This window comes from Pipistrellus kuhlii, unplaced genomic scaffold, assembly GCF_014108245.1.
Source record: "Pipistrellus kuhlii isolate mPipKuh1 unplaced genomic scaffold, mPipKuh1.p scaffold_m20_p_20, whole genome shotgun sequence".
In the NCBI taxonomy this organism is placed as follows: Eukaryota; Metazoa; Chordata; class Mammalia; order Chiroptera; family Vespertilionidae; genus Pipistrellus; species Pipistrellus kuhlii.
In genome coordinates, this window is record NW_023425516.1 from 16,118,190 (window position 1) to 16,136,246 (window position 18,057).

General features: G+C 41.7%; 2 protein-coding genes across 2 annotated transcripts; both read left to right on the top strand.

The window, feature by feature from the left end:
• The first annotated feature begins 4,978 nt into the window (after positions 1-4,978).
• On the top strand, positions 4,979-10,859 carry LOC118725699 (disintegrin and metalloproteinase domain-containing protein 1a-like). Its single transcript, XM_045585363.1, has 2 exons — positions 4,979-8,612; positions 10,498-10,859. The coding sequence occupies exons 1-2, from the start codon at positions 6,317-6,319 to the stop codon at positions 10,857-10,859; spliced, it is 2,658 nt and encodes an 885-aa protein (XP_045441319.1). The 5' UTR covers positions 4,979-6,316.
• Positions 10,860-12,345: 1,486 nt separating this feature from the next.
• LOC118725700 (disintegrin and metalloproteinase domain-containing protein 1a-like) lies at positions 12,346-16,121 on the top strand. The gene is made up of 2 exons (XM_036449723.2): positions 12,346-15,909; positions 16,036-16,121. The coding sequence occupies exons 1-2, from the start codon at positions 13,638-13,640 to the stop codon at positions 16,119-16,121; spliced, it is 2,358 nt and encodes a 785-aa protein (XP_036305616.2). The 5' UTR covers positions 12,346-13,637.
• Positions 16,122-18,057: the final 1,936 nt, after the last annotated feature.

Below are 18,057 nucleotides of genomic sequence, written 5' to 3' on the forward strand. Positions count from 1 at the left end.
GCGATCAACCCTGTAGGGGAGGTGACTAGGCCAGCAGAGGAGGGAAGTTGGGGGCAAACAGGCTGGCAGGGAAGCAGTTAGACATCAATCAGGCTGGCATGGGAGTGGTTAGGGAGTGATCAGGTTGGCAGGCAGAAGCAGTTAGGGGCAATCAGAAAGGCAGGCAGGTGAGCAGTTGGGAGCCAGCAGTTCTGGATTGTGAGAGGGATGTCTGACTGCTCTCGAGAGGTCCCAGATTGGAGAGGGTGCAGGCTGGGCTGAGGGACACTTCCCCAGCCCTGTGCACAAATTTCATGCACCGGGCCTCTAGACTTATATAAATTTATTTAATACAATCAAATAAATTGGGGAAAAAATGAAATACTTCTTTCTCAAGCCAGATTGCTCAGTTGGTTGGAGCATCATCCCATACACCATAAAGATTTTGGGTTCAACTTCCTGTCAGGGAACATACCTAGGTTGGGAGTTTGATTCCCATTTGAGGCCTGTATGGGAGGCAAACAATCAATGTTTCTCTCCCACATCCATTTTTCTTTCCTCTCTCTAAAATCAATAAAACATATTCCTGCGTCTGGCCAGTGATGCTCAATGTTTAAGCTTCAGCCCATGAACCAAGAAGTCACAAGTAAGATTCCTCATCAGGGCACATGTCCAGGTTGTGGGCTCAATCCCCACCCAGTATGGGCATGTAGGAGGCAGCCATTGATATTTCTCTCTCATTGAAGTTTCTATTTCTCTATCTCTCTTCATTCCTCTCTCTAAAAATAGAGAAGAAGATATTTAAACAAAAACATATTCTTGAATGAGGATTTTTAAAAAAACTTAAATACTTCTCCACTATAAGAGACCTTTTTTTTTTTGTTGTTGTTGTTGTTGTTAATCCTTACCCAAGGATATTTCCCCATTTATTTTAGAGAGTAGAAGGAAGAGGGAGAGACTGAGAAAAACATTGACTTGAGATAGACCCAACAGTTGGTTGCCTTATGCACGCAGTCCGGCCAGGGCCAGGGAACCTGCAACTGAGGTACATGCCCTTGACTGGAATCAAACCTGGGACCCTTCAGTCTACAGGCTGATGCTGTATCCAGTAAGCCAAACCAGCTAGGGCAAGATATCTTTAGGAAAGTGAAAAGAGAGCTCACAGAATAAGGGAAATGTTTGCAACTCATTTCCAATAGGAACTAGTAACCAGCAAATATTAACAAGTCTTACAACTCAACAAGAAAAGGACACACAGTTTTATAAGGGCAAAGGATGTAAATAGAAATTTTTACAAGGAAGATACAGTGACCAAAAGGAACATGAAAAAGTGGGTAACATAATAAATTATTAAGGAATTGCAGACCAAAACTACAAGGAAATACCACTTCACATCCACTAGAATAGCTATAATAAAAAAAAAGTTAGACAATAACAGATGTTGGTGATAAGGAGAAACTGGAATCCTCACTCATTTCTGGCAGGAATGTGAAATTGTGCAGCTTCTTTGGAAATAGTTGGGCAGTTCCTCAAGAGGATAAATATAGAGTTCTCACATGCCCAAACAATTATACTCCTAAGTATCTACCCAGGAGAAATGAAGACATATGTCCATGCAAGAGCATGTACTCAAATGTCCATAGCAGTATTATTCATAATCTTCCCAAAGCAGAAACAACCAAAACTTTCTTTAACAGATTGATCTAAAAGTAAAATGTGGTATGTCCACAAAAAAAGAACATTATTTGGCTAAAGGAAAGGAAGTATTCATGTAAAATATTATAGAGCTAATCATTGGAAACAGTATGTGAGGTGAAATATGCCAGTCACAGCCCTAACCAGTTTGGCTCAGTGGATAGAGCAACGGCCTGGGGACTCAAGGGTCCCAGGTTCGATTCCGGTCAAAGGCATGTACCTTGGTTGCAGGCACATACCCTGTAGGGAGTGTGCAGTAGGCAGCTGATTGATGTTTCTCTCTCATTGATGTTTCTCTCTATCCCTCTCACTTCTTCTCTGTAAAAAATCAATTATGCCATTCACAGAAGATTACACCATGTAGGATTCCACTACTATCAAGTATCCAGAATAGACAAAATCATTGAGCTGGAGAATAGAGTAGTGGTAGCCATGAGCTGTGGAAAGGGGACAATTAGGAGTGACTGATAATAGATACTAGAGTTTTCCTTGGGGGTGAGAAAATTGATTTGATGACAGTTGCATAATTTTCTGAACACACTACAAACCACCACTATGTACACTTTAAATAATGAATGCTATGGTATGTGAATTATATCTCAATAACGGTGTGATTAAAAGGCAAATAAAATAAACTTACATAATTCTGCAATGCATGTTTAGGAAGCAAACTGAGAAAGAAAAGTGACAAAGTAGGTAGATACCTTGAAAGAAAGGGGTCATGAGGACTTGGCAATGGCACATGGGTGACTTCTATGGAGCTAAAAGTGTTGTTTACTTTATCAGAGCTGTACTTACACAGCTCCCCTCTCCCCTGTTTCTCTCTCCAATATTCATAAAATTAACCCTCTTTACCATTTCTAAGTGTATAGTTCAGTGGTAATATATACATTTACATTGTTGTGCAGCCATCATCAACTCCACTTCCAGAACTTTTTCATCATCTCAAACTGAAACTGTCTTCATTAACCAGTCCTATTAATATTACTCTTTTCCCAACTCCTGTGACCTCCACTTCACTATCTGTCTCTACGAACTTGACTACTTGAGAAAACTCATAGAAATTAAGTTATAATGTGTGTTTTTTGGTGTGTGACTGAGCTGTTCTCTTCCAAATAATTTACTGAGAAATATATTTATGTTTTAGTCACATTTTGTGACTATGCTATGATTCAAAATTTAAATTTCATTGAAGAAAAAAGTATGGGTGCAAATTGAAACAGAATGTATATATATTTCCAAAGAGTTTCATTATGTATGAAACAGATTTTTTTTTATTGATTAAGGTATTACATATGTGTCTTTATCCTCTCATTGCCACCCCACCCGCACCCCCGCTCATGCCCTCACCCCCCTCGTGTCTGTGTCCATTAGTTGAACTTATATGCATGCATACAAGTCCTTTGGTTGATCTCTCCCCCTTACTCCACCCCTATCTTCCCTCTGAGGTTTGACCATCTGATCGATGCTTCCCATCTCTGAATCTGTTTTTGTTCAGCAGTTTATGTTATTCATTATATTCCACAAATGAGTGAAGTCATGTGATATTTATCTTTCTCTGACTGACTTATTTTACTTAGCATACTGCTCTTCAGGTCCATCCATGCTATTGCAAATGGTAGGAGTTCCTTCCTTTTTACAGCAGCGTAGTATTCTAGTGTGTGGATGTAATAGTTTTTTAGTCCACTCATTTGCTGATGGGCACTTAGGCTGTTTCCAAACCTTAGCTATCATAAATTGTGCTGCTATGAACATAGGGGTGCATATATCCTTTCTGATTGGTGTTTCTAGTTTCTTGGGATATGTTCTTACAAGTGGGATCACCGGATTAAATGGGAGTTCCATTTTTACTTTTTTGAGGAAACTCCATAATGTTCTGCACAGTGGCTGCACCCAGTCTGCATTCCTACCAGCAGTGCACTAGGATTTCTTTTTCTCTGCATCCTTGCTAGCACTTGTCATTTGTTGATTTGTTGACGATAGCCATTCTGACAGGTGTGAGATGGTACCTCACTGTGATTTTGATTTGAATCTCTCGGATAATTAGTGGCTTTGAGCATGTTTTCATATGTTTCTTGGCCTTCCTTCTGTCCTCTTTTGAAAAGTACCTATTTAGGTCCATTGCCCATAATTTGATTGGGTTGTTTATCTTCCTTTTGTTAAGTTGTATGAGTTCCCTGTAAATGTTGGAGATTAGACTTTTATTGAAGATAACATTACAAACATGTTCTCCTGTGCAGTGAGCTTTTTGTTGCTTTGCTCATGGTTTCTTTTGTTCTGCAGAAACTTTTTATTTTGATGTAGTCCCATTTGTTTCTCTTTAGTTTCCATTGCCCGAGGCTGAAAATAATGTTTCTGCACATGTCTGAGATCTTGCAGCTTGTGGATTTCTCTAAGATTGTTATGGTTTCCCATCTTACTAAGTCCTTTATCCATTTGGAGTTTATTTTTGTGTATGGTATAAGTTGGTGGTCTAGATGATGTGGGTTGAGAGTGATGGTTTGATAAAGATGAAACATTCCTGCATATAATGAGATTGGTTCCAATGGACACACAGATGTCTCAGAAATAAAAGACAGAAGAGACAGTTGGAAAAGTGAAGTTCATGAGAAATTGAAAGGGAAGTAGATGCCACTCACAAGTAGTAGGATTGACCTTAGTTGAGTATGGACAATTTATCCACCATAGTTGGAGAACAATTTAGATACAGGTGACTCATGTGGTGTCTCCATGTCAAAGTACTCTTGATCACTTTTATTTTTCTCAGTTAAATATGAGGTACAAAAACATTAGGGAAGTGAACTGACCAGCAAAATGTAGGAAGAGGGAGGTACATTTTGAGGTCACGAATGTGCCATTTGTCCACATAGTTTTTCTAGAGACATTTTCATTCAGGGAAGGTTTGATGCAAGCACAAACAAATAACATACAACAGATGAGACATGAGAGCACTTTTATCTGGGAGTCATTTATTCCTTCAATAAGTAATTCTAGTTAATTTACTCTTTTATTAACAATATGTTCTTACTGATTTTTTGAAAGAAAGGAAAAACGAGAGAGAAACATCTGAGAACGAAACATCAACATGAGGATCCAGCATGACATGCAGGCATGTGCCCTGATCCACATTCTAACCAGTGACTTCATGCTCAATCTCTGAGCCATATTGGCTTGGGTAGTTTTTCTACTCTTAAACCTGAGTGAATAAAGATGAAAACAGAAGTGGGCACTGGATACATGTAGGTGATCTTCCTCCCTTCCTCCCTTCTATCCTTCTTCCCTTCCTTCCTCACCTAAGAATATTTTTCCATTGATTTTTTTGGGGGAGTAGGCGGGGAGAGGAAGAGAGATGGAAAGACAGAATTATCGATGTGAGAGAGACACATTGATTGGTTGCCTCCTGCACCAGCTCAGACCAGAGCCTGAGCCAGGGAGGATCCTGTAACTGAGGTAGTTACCCCTCTAGAGTAAAACCTGAGACCCTGAGGTCTGTAGGATGACCCTCTATCCACTGAGACAAACTGGCTAGGCCAGTGGTCGGCAAACCGTGGCTCACAAGTCACATGCAATCTTTGGGCCCTTGAGTGTGGCTCTTCCACAAATACCTCATGGGGGCGCGCACATATAATGCGACTGAAACTTTGTGGCCCATGTGAAGAAATTGGTTTTCGGCCTGGGCAAGTCTATTTTGAAGAAGTGGTTCTAACGCTGAGCCACATTCAAGGGGCCAAAGAGCTGCAAGTGGCTCGAGAGCAACAGATTGCCGACCACTGGGCTAGGCTATTGTAGAACATTTTCTAACACAAGGGAGACTTTGGGGATACCTAATCTTCAATTGGCTTAATTTTAGGGTACCAAGCCATTCACAGAAGGGAATTTACCAGTCAACGCGCCCACGAAAATCATACATAAAGTAAGGCTGCTCTGTTGGCTTCTCCCATACACATTTTTTGGCAGTGTTATAAGCAAATCTTGAGAGGCTGAATTTTGATGAGGTTAAAAAATTGGAATATTGTCCCTTGCCCCATGATCACCAGCCCATTTAGGCTGGGGAACAGGAAAGCCAGTCCCTTGCCTATCTAATAGACTGGTCTGAGAGATGTACATATTACTATAAAGCATCACTGAGGGATCAAGTACAGCTTAAGTTTGATGCCCATGCGTTACAGAAAAAGAGTTTTAGAAGAGGGGAAATGGGCAATGGAGTGTGCCCACCACTGATCTTCAAGCCCCTGGTTTGGAACATTAGGAGTTGGCTGAGCAACGGACACAGTAGTTGGGGGATGTTCCGTGTGGCACAGTTGAAGAAGGCACAGAGGTTTTGTTTCCTCTCTCAAGGTACAACCTTGCACTTTACAGTTTGCAGTCCTTCTTTTTTATTACACCATCACAATATCAAAAGGTCTGTAGCCAAGAATCACTGAAGCTAATGATATGGAACTAAGCCACAGAAAGGACGCTATCTGAAGGATAACACAGAGTTCACAGAGACTAGAAAGGACACAGCCAGAGGTAGGCAGTACCCACCCTTTATAAGACAGCAGACATCTGAAGCTAATCCCAGACCCTAAGGGTCTGCATGTCAAGAAGTACTTCTGCTCATGGACACAAGCCCTGCATCAGCTACTGATTCACTGGGGCCATGTCAGTGGCTCTCGTTGGGAGGGACTCTGCCTCCTCCTTGCCTTCTCTACAGAAGAATCATGACGTTATATATGAGGCTAGCAGAGTGCTTCACAATTGGGCTCCCCTAAAGAAGGGCTTGGTGCTGGTACTGGTGCCAGGATCTTCACCTGTCAGGTTGGGGATTGTGCTGGTGTTGGTACTGAGTTTCCTGCCAAGCTTGTGCTGTGACCTGAAATCAGTATATTCCTCATCCTATGAAATAGTCATCCCCAAGACAGTTGAGGGAAGGCAAGACCCAGAGGAAGAAGCATCTTATGTGATATCTATGCAAGGCCAGAAACAGCTGATTCACCTGAAAGTAAAGACAGACTATTTTATCAAGAACTTTCCAGTCTTCAGCTACCACAATGGCACCCAGGGACAAGAAATGCCTTTCATCTCACATGACTGTCACTATGAAGGCTACATAGAAGGAGTCCCGGGTTCTTTTGTTTCTGTTAACACCTGTTCAGGCCTCAGGGGCATCCTGATTAAGGAGGGAAAATCCTATGGCATTGAGCCCATGGACTCTTCAAAACAGTTTGAACATGTATTGTCCACCATGGCCCATCAAGCTCCAGTCTCCTGCAGTGTCACTTCCCAAGACAGCCCAGTGGTGTCTGCCAGCCGACAACAGGGGAGCAGGAAGCCTGGCGGTCTACAGGAGCTGTCCTCCTTGTGGTCACTCACCAAGTACGTGGAGATGTTTGTTGTGGTCAACAACCAGCGGTTCCAAATGTGGGGCAGTAACGTCAATGAGACGGTCCAGAGAGTGATGGACATCATTGCCCTGGCCAACAGCTTCACTAGGGGGATAAACACACAGGTGGTGCTGGCTGGGATGGAGATTTGGACCGAGGGGGACCTCATAGAGGTCCCAGTGGACCTGCAAGTTACACTGGGGAATTTCAACAAGTGGAGACAAGAGAAGCTCCTCCATCGTGTGAAGCATGATGTTGCCCACATGATCGTCGGACAGCATCCTGAGCACGGTATGGGACAGGCATTTCTCAGTGGTGCCTGTTCCCGTGGTTTTGCAGCAGCTGTTGAATCCTTCCCTCATGAAGATGCCCTCCTGTTTGCAGCGCTCATGGTCCATGAGCTTGGGCACAACTTGGGTATTGGGCACGACCACTCAGCCTGCATTTGTAAAGACAAACACCTCTGCCTCATGCGTGACAATATCACTAAAGAAAGTGGCTTCAGCAACTGTAGCTCTGACGACTTCTACCAGTTTCTCCAGGATCACAGAGGGGCCTGCCTATTTAACAACCCTCAGCGGCACAAAGGCCGCTTGCGTAGGGATTCCTACTGTGGAGATGGTGTGGTGGAGGGTGAGGAGCAGTGTGACTGTGGTTCTGCCTGTTACACTGACCCGTGCTGTGACCAAACATGTAGCCTGAAGGGGAGTGCAGAATGTAGTGATGGACTCTGCTGCTTTGGTTGCCAATTGAGAAATAAGGGATTCGTGTGCCGTTCTGCTTCAGGAGAGTGTGACCTCCCAGAGTACTGTGATGGTAGCTCTGCAGAGTGCCCCACAGACACCTATAAGCAAGATGGTACACCGTGCGATAGACTGCACATCTGTATTGGAGGTCAATGCAGAAACCCTGATAATCAATGCATGGCTATGTATGGGGACACTGCACGGTCTGCCCCAGAAAACTGTTACATTTCAATAAACAGCAAAGGGGACCGGTTTGGAAACTGTGGCCATCCCACTTCGGCAATGCCAAGATATATTAAGTGTTTTGATGATAATATATTTTGTGGGAAAATTATATGTACAAATATTAGACAGGTCCCATCCATCAAACCCCATCGCACACTGATCCAGATTCCTTACGAAGGTGACTTCTGCTGGAGCTTGGATGTCTATAACATTACTAATATCCCTGATGAGGGAGATGTGCACTCTGGCACTGCTTGTGCCCCAAACAAAGTCTGCATGGATTACTCCTGCACTGATCATGCTATGCTCAAGTATGACTGCAAACCAGCAGAAATGTGTAATGGGAGAGGAGTCTGTAACAATTTAAGGCACTGCCACTGTGAGGCTGGCTATGCACCCCCCGACTGCCAAACCCCGGGAAGTGGGGGTAGTGTGGACAGTGGTTCTCCTGGCAAAACAGAGGTTGAAAATCCAAGTGAGGATGAAGGGCACAGTTACAGTGTTGATCATGTAAATTTTGGTAGAGGAGAGAATAGAAATGAAAGGAAAAGCAGGGATGAGGTTCAGTACATATTCCCCCTTTTTATTATCATAATAATTTGTTTAGCTTTTATTTCCTTTTGCTGTTGTTGTTGTTTTGCTATGCTTAGTTGTCTATTTCTTGGTGCGGGTATTAGGGTTGGAATGCATTATTTTCCACGGTCACATGAGACTCCAAAAGAAAATGGAAAAGCAGCTACAGAACAACAGAAAGATGGCATTAAAAAGAAAATACCAAAAGCAGAAAATGAGTAGTGACAGGAAGAAGTCTTCTATAGCAAACACTTCATAAACTTGATGGGAGGAGGCTCAGTGGAGCAAATGTGAAGTGGGTATTGACAGCGGCAGTGGCTTTGATCAGGACTCTAGATTGTAGAAATGTACTAATGTGGGAGGAGGGATGATTTTCTTCTCCTGTCTTTTACTAATTAGTTACGTATGTATATGTGAAATCATTTCAAGACTTTTACTACTTTTTCCCATTTTCCCATTTCATGAAACCATTTAAATGATCTTTTCTCATGGACCATTCCTATTAATGTCTTATCTTAATTGGGACATTTTTGAGTTACTAGTTTTTTAGAGAATGTCACCTTCTAATCATCTTTGTTTGACATATATATCTGTTTCAGGTTTTTCATCCCAATCACAACTACACATTATGTCAGGAAGGTTGTTTTTTTGGTTTGTTGTTTTTATTTAACTGGTGAAATATATTCATTAAATAAAAAGATTTTCAAGTGAAAATAATCTAGTCCATGTGGCTTAATGATTGAGTGTCAATCTATGAATCATGAGTTCATGGTTGGATTCTAGGTCGAGGTATATGCTAGAGTTGGGGCTTGATCCCCAGTGGGGGATATACGGGGCGGGGGCAGTCAACCAGTGGTTCTCTCTCTCTCTTTCTCTCCCTTGCCTTCATCTCTGAATCAATAAAAAAATATTTTTAAAAAAGTAAATAACAGTGTTCAGATAAGGCACATAAACTAGATCTCCTTTTTGTGGCCTATGTACTAGGTCTCCTTTAGATTTGGGACTCTCTACAAGGGCTCTATCTCATCCAGAATGGTGTGATCACCCTGTGTCTAAATACATGGGAGAGAGTAAGCAACCTAGACAAGAGGCAAGCTTGTCCAGTACTAAGTTTAGTTGGAAGTACTCATTTTTCCTTTTATTCTGGTTTCCTAGTTTATGTATTATATTTATTTCTCATTTCCATTTTTTATTTTTATTTTTGTAAATCCTCACCTGAAGTCATTTTTTTCACTGTCCCCCCCCCAACACCACTGATTTTTAGAGAGTGGAAGGAATGGGGAGAGAGAGTGAGAAACATCGATGTGAGAGAGATACATCTATTATGGGGAGACCAGGTTCGGGGATGGGCCTATAACTGAGGGACATCCCCTTGAATGAAATCCAACCTGCCATTCTTCAGTCTGTGGGTGGATGCGCTATCCATTGCGCTAAACCGGCTAGGGCTATTTCTCATTTCCTTTATTAAGTTAACATATCAATCACTGACAATCTAAAGGAACAGAGCATTGGAGGATAATTGTCTGTAAGGAGATCACAAAGCATGTAAAAAAATAACTATCAATTCTGTGCAAGACACTATTCTAAACATTTTAAGTTATTTTTCATTTAACCCTCCCATTCAACCTATTATACCATCTTCTTCCACATGCTAACCCGACATGCTCAGGGGAGGCCTGCATGGCAGTCTTGCAAACTCAGAGACCTAAAATAACCACAAAAGATGGTTTGAAAATTAAATATTTAACTACAAACATGTAATAGTGGGTAGTCATGTCCTAGGCAGATATTTTCTCTGACAAGATCAACTTAGATCTTCCTTACTGAGCCCATTTGCCTTTTTGCCTCTAAGATAACATATCTGTGAGATGTCTGGGTAACTTGTAACTTCCTTTTTACCCTGGACCCCTCAGGGCACAACAAATGGCATGAGGGAGATGTGCACTCTGGCACTGCTTGTGCCCCAAACAAAGTCTGCATGGATTACTCCTGCACCGATCATGCTGTGCTCAAGTATGACTGCAAACCAGCAGAAATGTGCGATGGAAGAGGAGTCTGTAACAATTTAAGGCTCTGCCACTGTGAGGCTGGCTATGTACCCCCCGACTGCCGAACCCCGGGAAGTGGGGGCAGTGTGGACAGTGGTTCTCCTGGCAAAACAGAGAATGAAAATCCAAGTGAGGATGAAAGAAATAATCATAGTCTTGGTCATGATAATTTTGCAGAGGTGATGAAAGCAAAACCAGGAGTCAATTATTGTTCACAACCCCCCTAATTCTTTTACTAATACTAGTTTTTCCTTTCTTTTGCTTCTTTCTTGTTCTTTTTCTGTTAGTACTATTTTTTGTTCTAATTATCATTGTCAGTGTTGGGGCTGGAAGGGATTTAGCACAGCACTTACAAGAGGCCCCAGAAGAAAACGAAGATGAAGAAGGCATTAAGAGAGAAAAACCGGAAGGCAGAAAACGAGTAGTGATAGGAAGAAGTTTTCTTTGGCAAGCACTTCATTCATACACCTGGTGGAAAAAGGCCAGAGAGAGAAAATGTGAAGTGGGCATTGACAGTGGAAATGGCTTTATCAGGACTCTACATATTGTAGAAATGTACTAATGTGGGATGCAGACTTTCTTCTGTTTTTAATAAATAATTATATATACATGTGACATCACTTATAAAATATCTTAGTATTTTTCCCATTTTTACATTTCATGAAATCATTTAAATAAACTATTCTCATGGATTATTCCTAAAAATGTCTTGTCTTAGTAAGCCAATTTTTGAGTTACCAGTTTTACAGAGAATGCTACCTTTTACTCTTTCTTTGACATATATATCTGTGCCAGGTTTTTCATCCCAATCACAACTACACATTATATTAGGAAGGTTGTTTATTTGATTTGTAGTTCTAATTGAACTGGAGAAGTATACTCATGAAGTAAAATTATTTTTAAAATATATTTTTATGGATTTCAGAGAGGAAGGAAGAGGGAGAGAGAGATAGAAACATCAATGATGAGAGTGAATCATTAATCTGTTGCCTCCTGCATGACCCCTATTAGAGATGGAGCCTACAATCTGGGCATGTGCCCTGACCAGTATTCAAATCATGACCTCCTGGTTTATAGGTTGACACTCAACCACAGGGTCTGGGTGAAGATTTTAAATTAAATTAAATTAAAATTAAAATGTAAACAACAGTGTTCAGATAAAGCATAATTTTAGGCTTTCTGTGGCCTATAAACTTTAGATTTGGCACTCTCTGGAAGGGCTCTATCTGACCCAGGGCGGTGTAATCACCGTGTGTCTAAGTACATGGGAGAGAGTAAGCAACCTAGGCAAGAGGCAAGCTTATGCAGTGCTGAATCTGTTTAGAAGTATTCATTTTTCCTTTTTTTCTTCTTTACATCTTATATTTATTTCTCACTTCCATTATTAAATTAATATATTATTGACTGAATCCAAAAGGATAAAGCATTGGAGGATTTTTAATTGTTTGTAAGGAGAGTACAAAGATTGTATAATAATAACATTTTCTGTTTAAAAAACATATTCTATTGATATTTTACAGAGAGGAAGAGAGAGGGATAGAGAGTTAGAAACATCGATGAGAGAGAATCATCGATCAGCTGCCTCTTGCACACACCCCACTCGGGGATGTGCCGGCAAACAAGGTACATGCCCCCGACCAGAATCGAACCTGGGACCCTTGAGTCTGCAGGCTGACGCTCTATCCACTGAGCCAAACTGGCTTGGACAGTAATAGCATTTTCAATTCTGTGCAAGACACTATCCTAACATTATATGTTCACTGTCTTAATTTAACTCTTCCATTCACCCTATTAGACCATCCTCTTGTATATAAGGAAACAAATATAAGAGTTTTGATGTAGAGCTAGTAAAAGGTAGAAGCTCCATCCCACCCTGTATAATTAGATGTATTTGTCTACTGCCTCATAAGCCTTTACCTTTTGTTAAAAACACAAAAACATGACCAAAAGACAACTGATATGTCCTTACATGCCCAGAACATACCTTTTTCCTTATTGACTCTAATGAAACAACCACCTTACAAATGAATGCTGCTCTCTATTACAAACCTATTACATGTCATTTATTCTTTAAATAAGTAACTCTGGTTCATCTACTTTTGAACCTGGATGAATACAGAAGTGGCCACAGGATACATGTAGGTCGTTTTCTAACACCGGGGATATCTAGTCTTCAACTGGCATAATTTTAGGATAACAATATGTTAAGGTCATTCAGAGAAGGTCCAGGGGCAGAGTTATCAGCCCATGTGCCCATGACAATCACACATAGTAGAAAGCTGCCCTGTTAGCATTTCTCATGCACATTTTCAACAATGTTATAAACAGAACAGGAGAGTCTGAATTTGGATGTTAAAAAATTGTAGTATTGTACCATGATCAAAAGCCCATTTGGGTCTATCTGGGGAATAGAGAAGCCACCCTTTTGCCTTATCTAACAGTCTGGCCTGAAAGATATGCATATCACTATAAAGCCTTATTGAGGGAACAAACATTGAGAGTTTGATACCCATGTATCACACAGCATGAGTTTTAGAAGAGGGGAAATGGGCAATGGAGTGTGCTCATCACTGATCTCCAAGCCCCCTGGTCTGGAACATTAGGAGTTGGCCGAGCAACGGACACAGGAGGGGTGGCATGGGGGGTGGGGTGGAGGTATTCCATATGGCACAGTTGAGAAAGGCACAGTGGGTTTGCTTCCACTGACAAGGTATAATCCTCATTTCAGAGTTTGCAGTCCTTCATGAATACATCACCACAACATGAGTACTATCACCAAGGATCACTGAAGCCAATGCTGTGGTAGAAAACAACAGAAAAAACACTGGCTGAAGGATAACAGAGGTCAGAGAGACTAAAAATAACACAGAGGTAAGCAGTTGCTCTCAAAAGAAGGTAATACCCATCCTATATGCAGACATCATATACCTGGACCTAATCCCAGAGCCTAAGGGTCTGCATATCAAGTAGCACTTCTGCTCAAGGACACAGGCCTTGCATCAGCCATGTCAGTAGCCACCTTTGGAACCATGTCAAGGGCCACCTATGTGAGGGACTCTGCCTCCTCCTTGCCTTCTTTACAAAAGAACCAAGAGGTTATGTCTGAGACTGGCAGAGTGCTTCAGACCTGGGTTACCCAGATGAAGGGCTTGGCACTGGTACTGCTGCCAGAATCTTCATGTGTCAGGTTGGAGACTGTGCTGGTGTTGGTACTGAGTTTCCTGCCAAGCTTGTGCTGTGACCTGAAATCAGTATATTCCTCATCCTATGAACTAGTCATCCCCAAGGCTCTGACAGTTGAGGGAAGGCAAGACCCAGAGGAAGAGGCATCTTATGTGATATCTATGCAGGGCGAGAAACAGCTGATTCACCTGAAAGTGAAGACAGACTATTTTATCAAGAACTTTCCAGTCTTCAGCTACCATAATGGCACCCGGGGACAAGAAATGCCTTTCATCTCACATGACTGTCACTATGAAGGCTACATAGAAGGAGTCCCGGGTTCTTTTGTTTCTGTCAACACCTGTTCAGGCCTCAGGGGCATCCTGATTAAGGAGGGAAAATCCTATGGCATTGAGCCCATGGACTCTTCAAAACAGTTTGAACATGTGTTGTACACCATGGCCCATCAAGCTCCAGTCTCCTGCAGTGTCACTTCCCAAGACAGCCCAGTGGTGTCTGCCAGCCGACAACAGGGGAGCAGGAAGCCTGGCGGTCTGCAGGAGCTGTCCTCCTTGTGGTCACTCACCAAGTACGTGGAGATGTTTGTTGTGGTCAACAACCAGCGGTTCCAAATGTGGGGCAGTAACGTCAATGAGACGGTCCAGAGAGTGATGGACATCATTGCCCTGGCCAACAGCTTCACTAGGGGGATAAACACACAGGTGGTGCTGGCTGGAGTGGAGATTTGGACCGAGGGGGACCTCATAGAGGTCCCAGTGGACCTGCAAGTTACACTGGGGAATTTCAACAAGTGGAGACAAGAGAAGCTCCTCCATCGTGTGAAGCATGATGTTGCCCACATGATTGTCGGACAGCATCCTGAGCACGGTATGGGACAGGCATTTCTCAGTGGTGCATGTTCCCGAGGTTTTGCAGCAGCTGTTGAATCCTTCCCTCATGAAGATGCCCTCCTGTTTGCAGCGCTCATGGTCCATGAGCTTGGGCACAACTTGGGTATTGGGCACGACCACTCAGCCTGCATTTGTAAAGACAAACACCTCTGCCTCATGCGTGACAATATCACTAAAGAAAGTGGCTTCAGCAACTGTAGCTCTGACGACTTCTACCAGTTTCTCCAGGATCACAGAGGGGCCTGCCTATTTAACAACCCTCAGCGGCACAAAGGCCGCTTGCGTAGGGATTCCTACTGTGGAGATGGTGTGGTGGAGGGTGAGGAGCAGTGTGACTGTGGTTCTGCCTGTTACACTGACCCGTGCTGTGACCAAACATGTAGCCTGAAGGGGAGTGCAGAATGTAGTGATGGACTCTGCTGCTTTGGTTGCCAATTGAGAAATAAGGGATTCGTGTGCCGTTCTGCTTCAGGAGAGTGTGACCTCCCAGAGTACTGTGATGGCAGTTTTGCAGAGTGCCCCACAGACACCTTTAAGCAAGATGGTACACCGTGCGATAGACTGCACATCTGTATTGGAGGTCAATGCAGAAACCCTGATAATCAATGCATGGCTATGTATGGGGACACTGCACGGTCTGCCCCAGAAAACTGTTACATTTTAATAAACAGCAAAGGGAACCGGTTTGGAAACTGTGGCCATCCCACTTCGGCAATGCCAAGATACGTTAAATGTTTTGATGATAATATATTTTGTGGGAAAATTATATGTACAAATATTAGACAGGTCCCATCCATCAAACCCCATCGCACACTGATCCAGATTCCTTACGAAGGTGACTTCTGCTGGAGCTTGGATGTCTATAACATTACTGATATCCCTGATGAGGGAGATGTGCACTCTGGCACTGCTTGTGCCCCGAACAAAGTCTGCATGGATTACTCCTGCACTGATCATGCTGTGCTCAAGTATGACTGCAAACCAGCAGAAATGTGCGATGGGAGAGGAGTCTGTAACAATTTAAGGCACTGCCACTGTGAGGCTGGCTATGCACCGCCCAACTGCCGAACGCCAGGAAGTGGGGGTAGTGTGGACAGTGGTTCTCCTGACAAAACAGAGAATGAAAATCCAAGTGAGGATGAAGGGAACAGTTATAGTATTGCTCGTGGTAGTTTTGGCAGAGGTGGTGAGAATACACAGGAAAGCAAAAAGAACTCATCACTGCCCATTCTTCTTTTATTATTAATACTTTTTTTTCCTATTTTTTACATTTGCATTATTTTTCTTTTATCATATATCTTTGGTCTAATTATTGGTGTTGGTGTTAAAGGTGAGAAGGATTTAGAACATCACTCAACTGAGTCCTCAGAAGAAAATGAAGAATCAGTGGACCAAAAAAGAGAAAAAGGGCATTAAAGGATGAAAACCCAAAGAAAGAAAATGAGTAGTGATAGGGAGAAGTCTTCTATAGCAAGCACTTCATACACCTGGTGGAAGGAGGCTCAGTACAGCAAATGTGAAGTGGACATCAGCAGTAGAAGTGGCTCCGATGGGGATTGTAAAGACTATAGAAATGTACTAATGCAAAGGAGGGATTTTCTTTTGATTTTTACTAATTAATTATATATGCTTATGTAAAAGCACTTATAAAACATTTTACTATTTTTTCCATTTCATGAAGCCATTTAAATAAACTTTTCTCATGGATCATTCCCATCAATTTCTCATCTTATTTGGAACAATTTCTGAATTACCAGCTTTTCAGAGAACACCACCTTCTATCCTCTTTGTATGACATATATTTCTATGCCAGGTTTTTTCACTGCAATCACAACCACACATTATATTATGAAGGTTGTTTATTTCACTTGTTCTTCTATTTGAACTGGAGAAATTTACTCATTAAATAAAAAGATATTAAATTAAAAAGTAAATAACAGTGTTCACATAAAGCATCATATGAAGTTTTTTGTGGCCTGTAAACCTTAGATTTGGCACTCTCTGGAAGGGCTCTATCTGACCCAGGGCGGTGTAATCACCGTGTGTCTAAGTACATGGGAGAGAGTAAGCAACCTAGGCAAGAGGCAAGCTTATGCAGTGCTGAGTCTGTTTAGAGGTATTCATTTTTCCTTTTTTCTGTTTCTACTTTTCTTATTATATTTATTTTTCATTCCCATTATTAAAGTAATATATTATTGCCTGACAATCCAAAGGTACAGAGCATTGGAGAGTTGTTATTGTAATTATCTATAGGAGAGCACAAAGCATATAAAATAACATTATCAAATCTGTGCAGGACATTATTCTAAACACTTTTCATTCATTGTCTTTTTAAAAATAAATCTTATTTTTCAGATTATTACAGTTATTCCTCTCCTCTCCCCACCCCCCAACCCCTCCACCAGTTCCTACCCCACCCCATACCCTTATCCCCAACTCTCCTTGTCTATAGGTGTAAGATTTTTGTCTAATCTCTTCCTGCACTCTCAACACTCCCGCCGGGGGAGAGGGGTGGTCCCCCCACCACACACACACAAGAATTGTCAGTCTACTTCCTGAGTCTATTATATTCATCAGTTTATTCTTTTCATCAGATTTTTTATTCACTTGATTTTTAGATTCACTTGTTGATAGACATATATTTGTTGTCACTTTGTTGTTCATAATTTTTTAACTTTACCTTTTTCTTCTTCCTCTTCTTAAAGAATACCATTCAGCATTTCAGATAATACTGGTTTGGTGGTGATGAATTCCTTTAGCTTTTTCTTATCTGTGAAGCTCTTTATCTGACCTTCATTTCTAAATGATAGCTTTGCTGAGTAGAGTAATCTTGGTTGTTGGTTCTTGCCATTCATGACTTTGAATATTTCTTGTCACTCCCTTCTGGCCTGCATAGTTTCTACTGAGTAATCAGCTGACAGTCATAGTAAGTAACTGACTGTTTTTCTCTTGCTGCTTTTAAGATTCTGTCTTTTTGCCCTTGGCATTTTAATTATGATGTGTCTTGGTGTGGTCCTCTTTGGATTCCTTTTGTTTGGGGTTCTCTGTACTTCCTGTACTTGTAAGTCTATTTCTTTCACCAGATAGGAAGTTTTCTGTCACTATTTCTTTCAATATGCCTTCAATATCCTGCTCTCTCTCTTCTACTGGAACCACCATAATTCATATGCTGGTACGCTTGAAGTTGTCCCAGAGGCTCCTTATACTATTTTCATATTTTTGGATTCTTTTTTTTTTTTTTTTTTTGTTCTTCCAGTTGGGTGTTTTTTGCTTCTTTGTTATTTCAAATCTTTGACTTGAATCTTGAGATCCTCTAGTCTACTATTGAATTTCTGTATATTATTCTTTATTT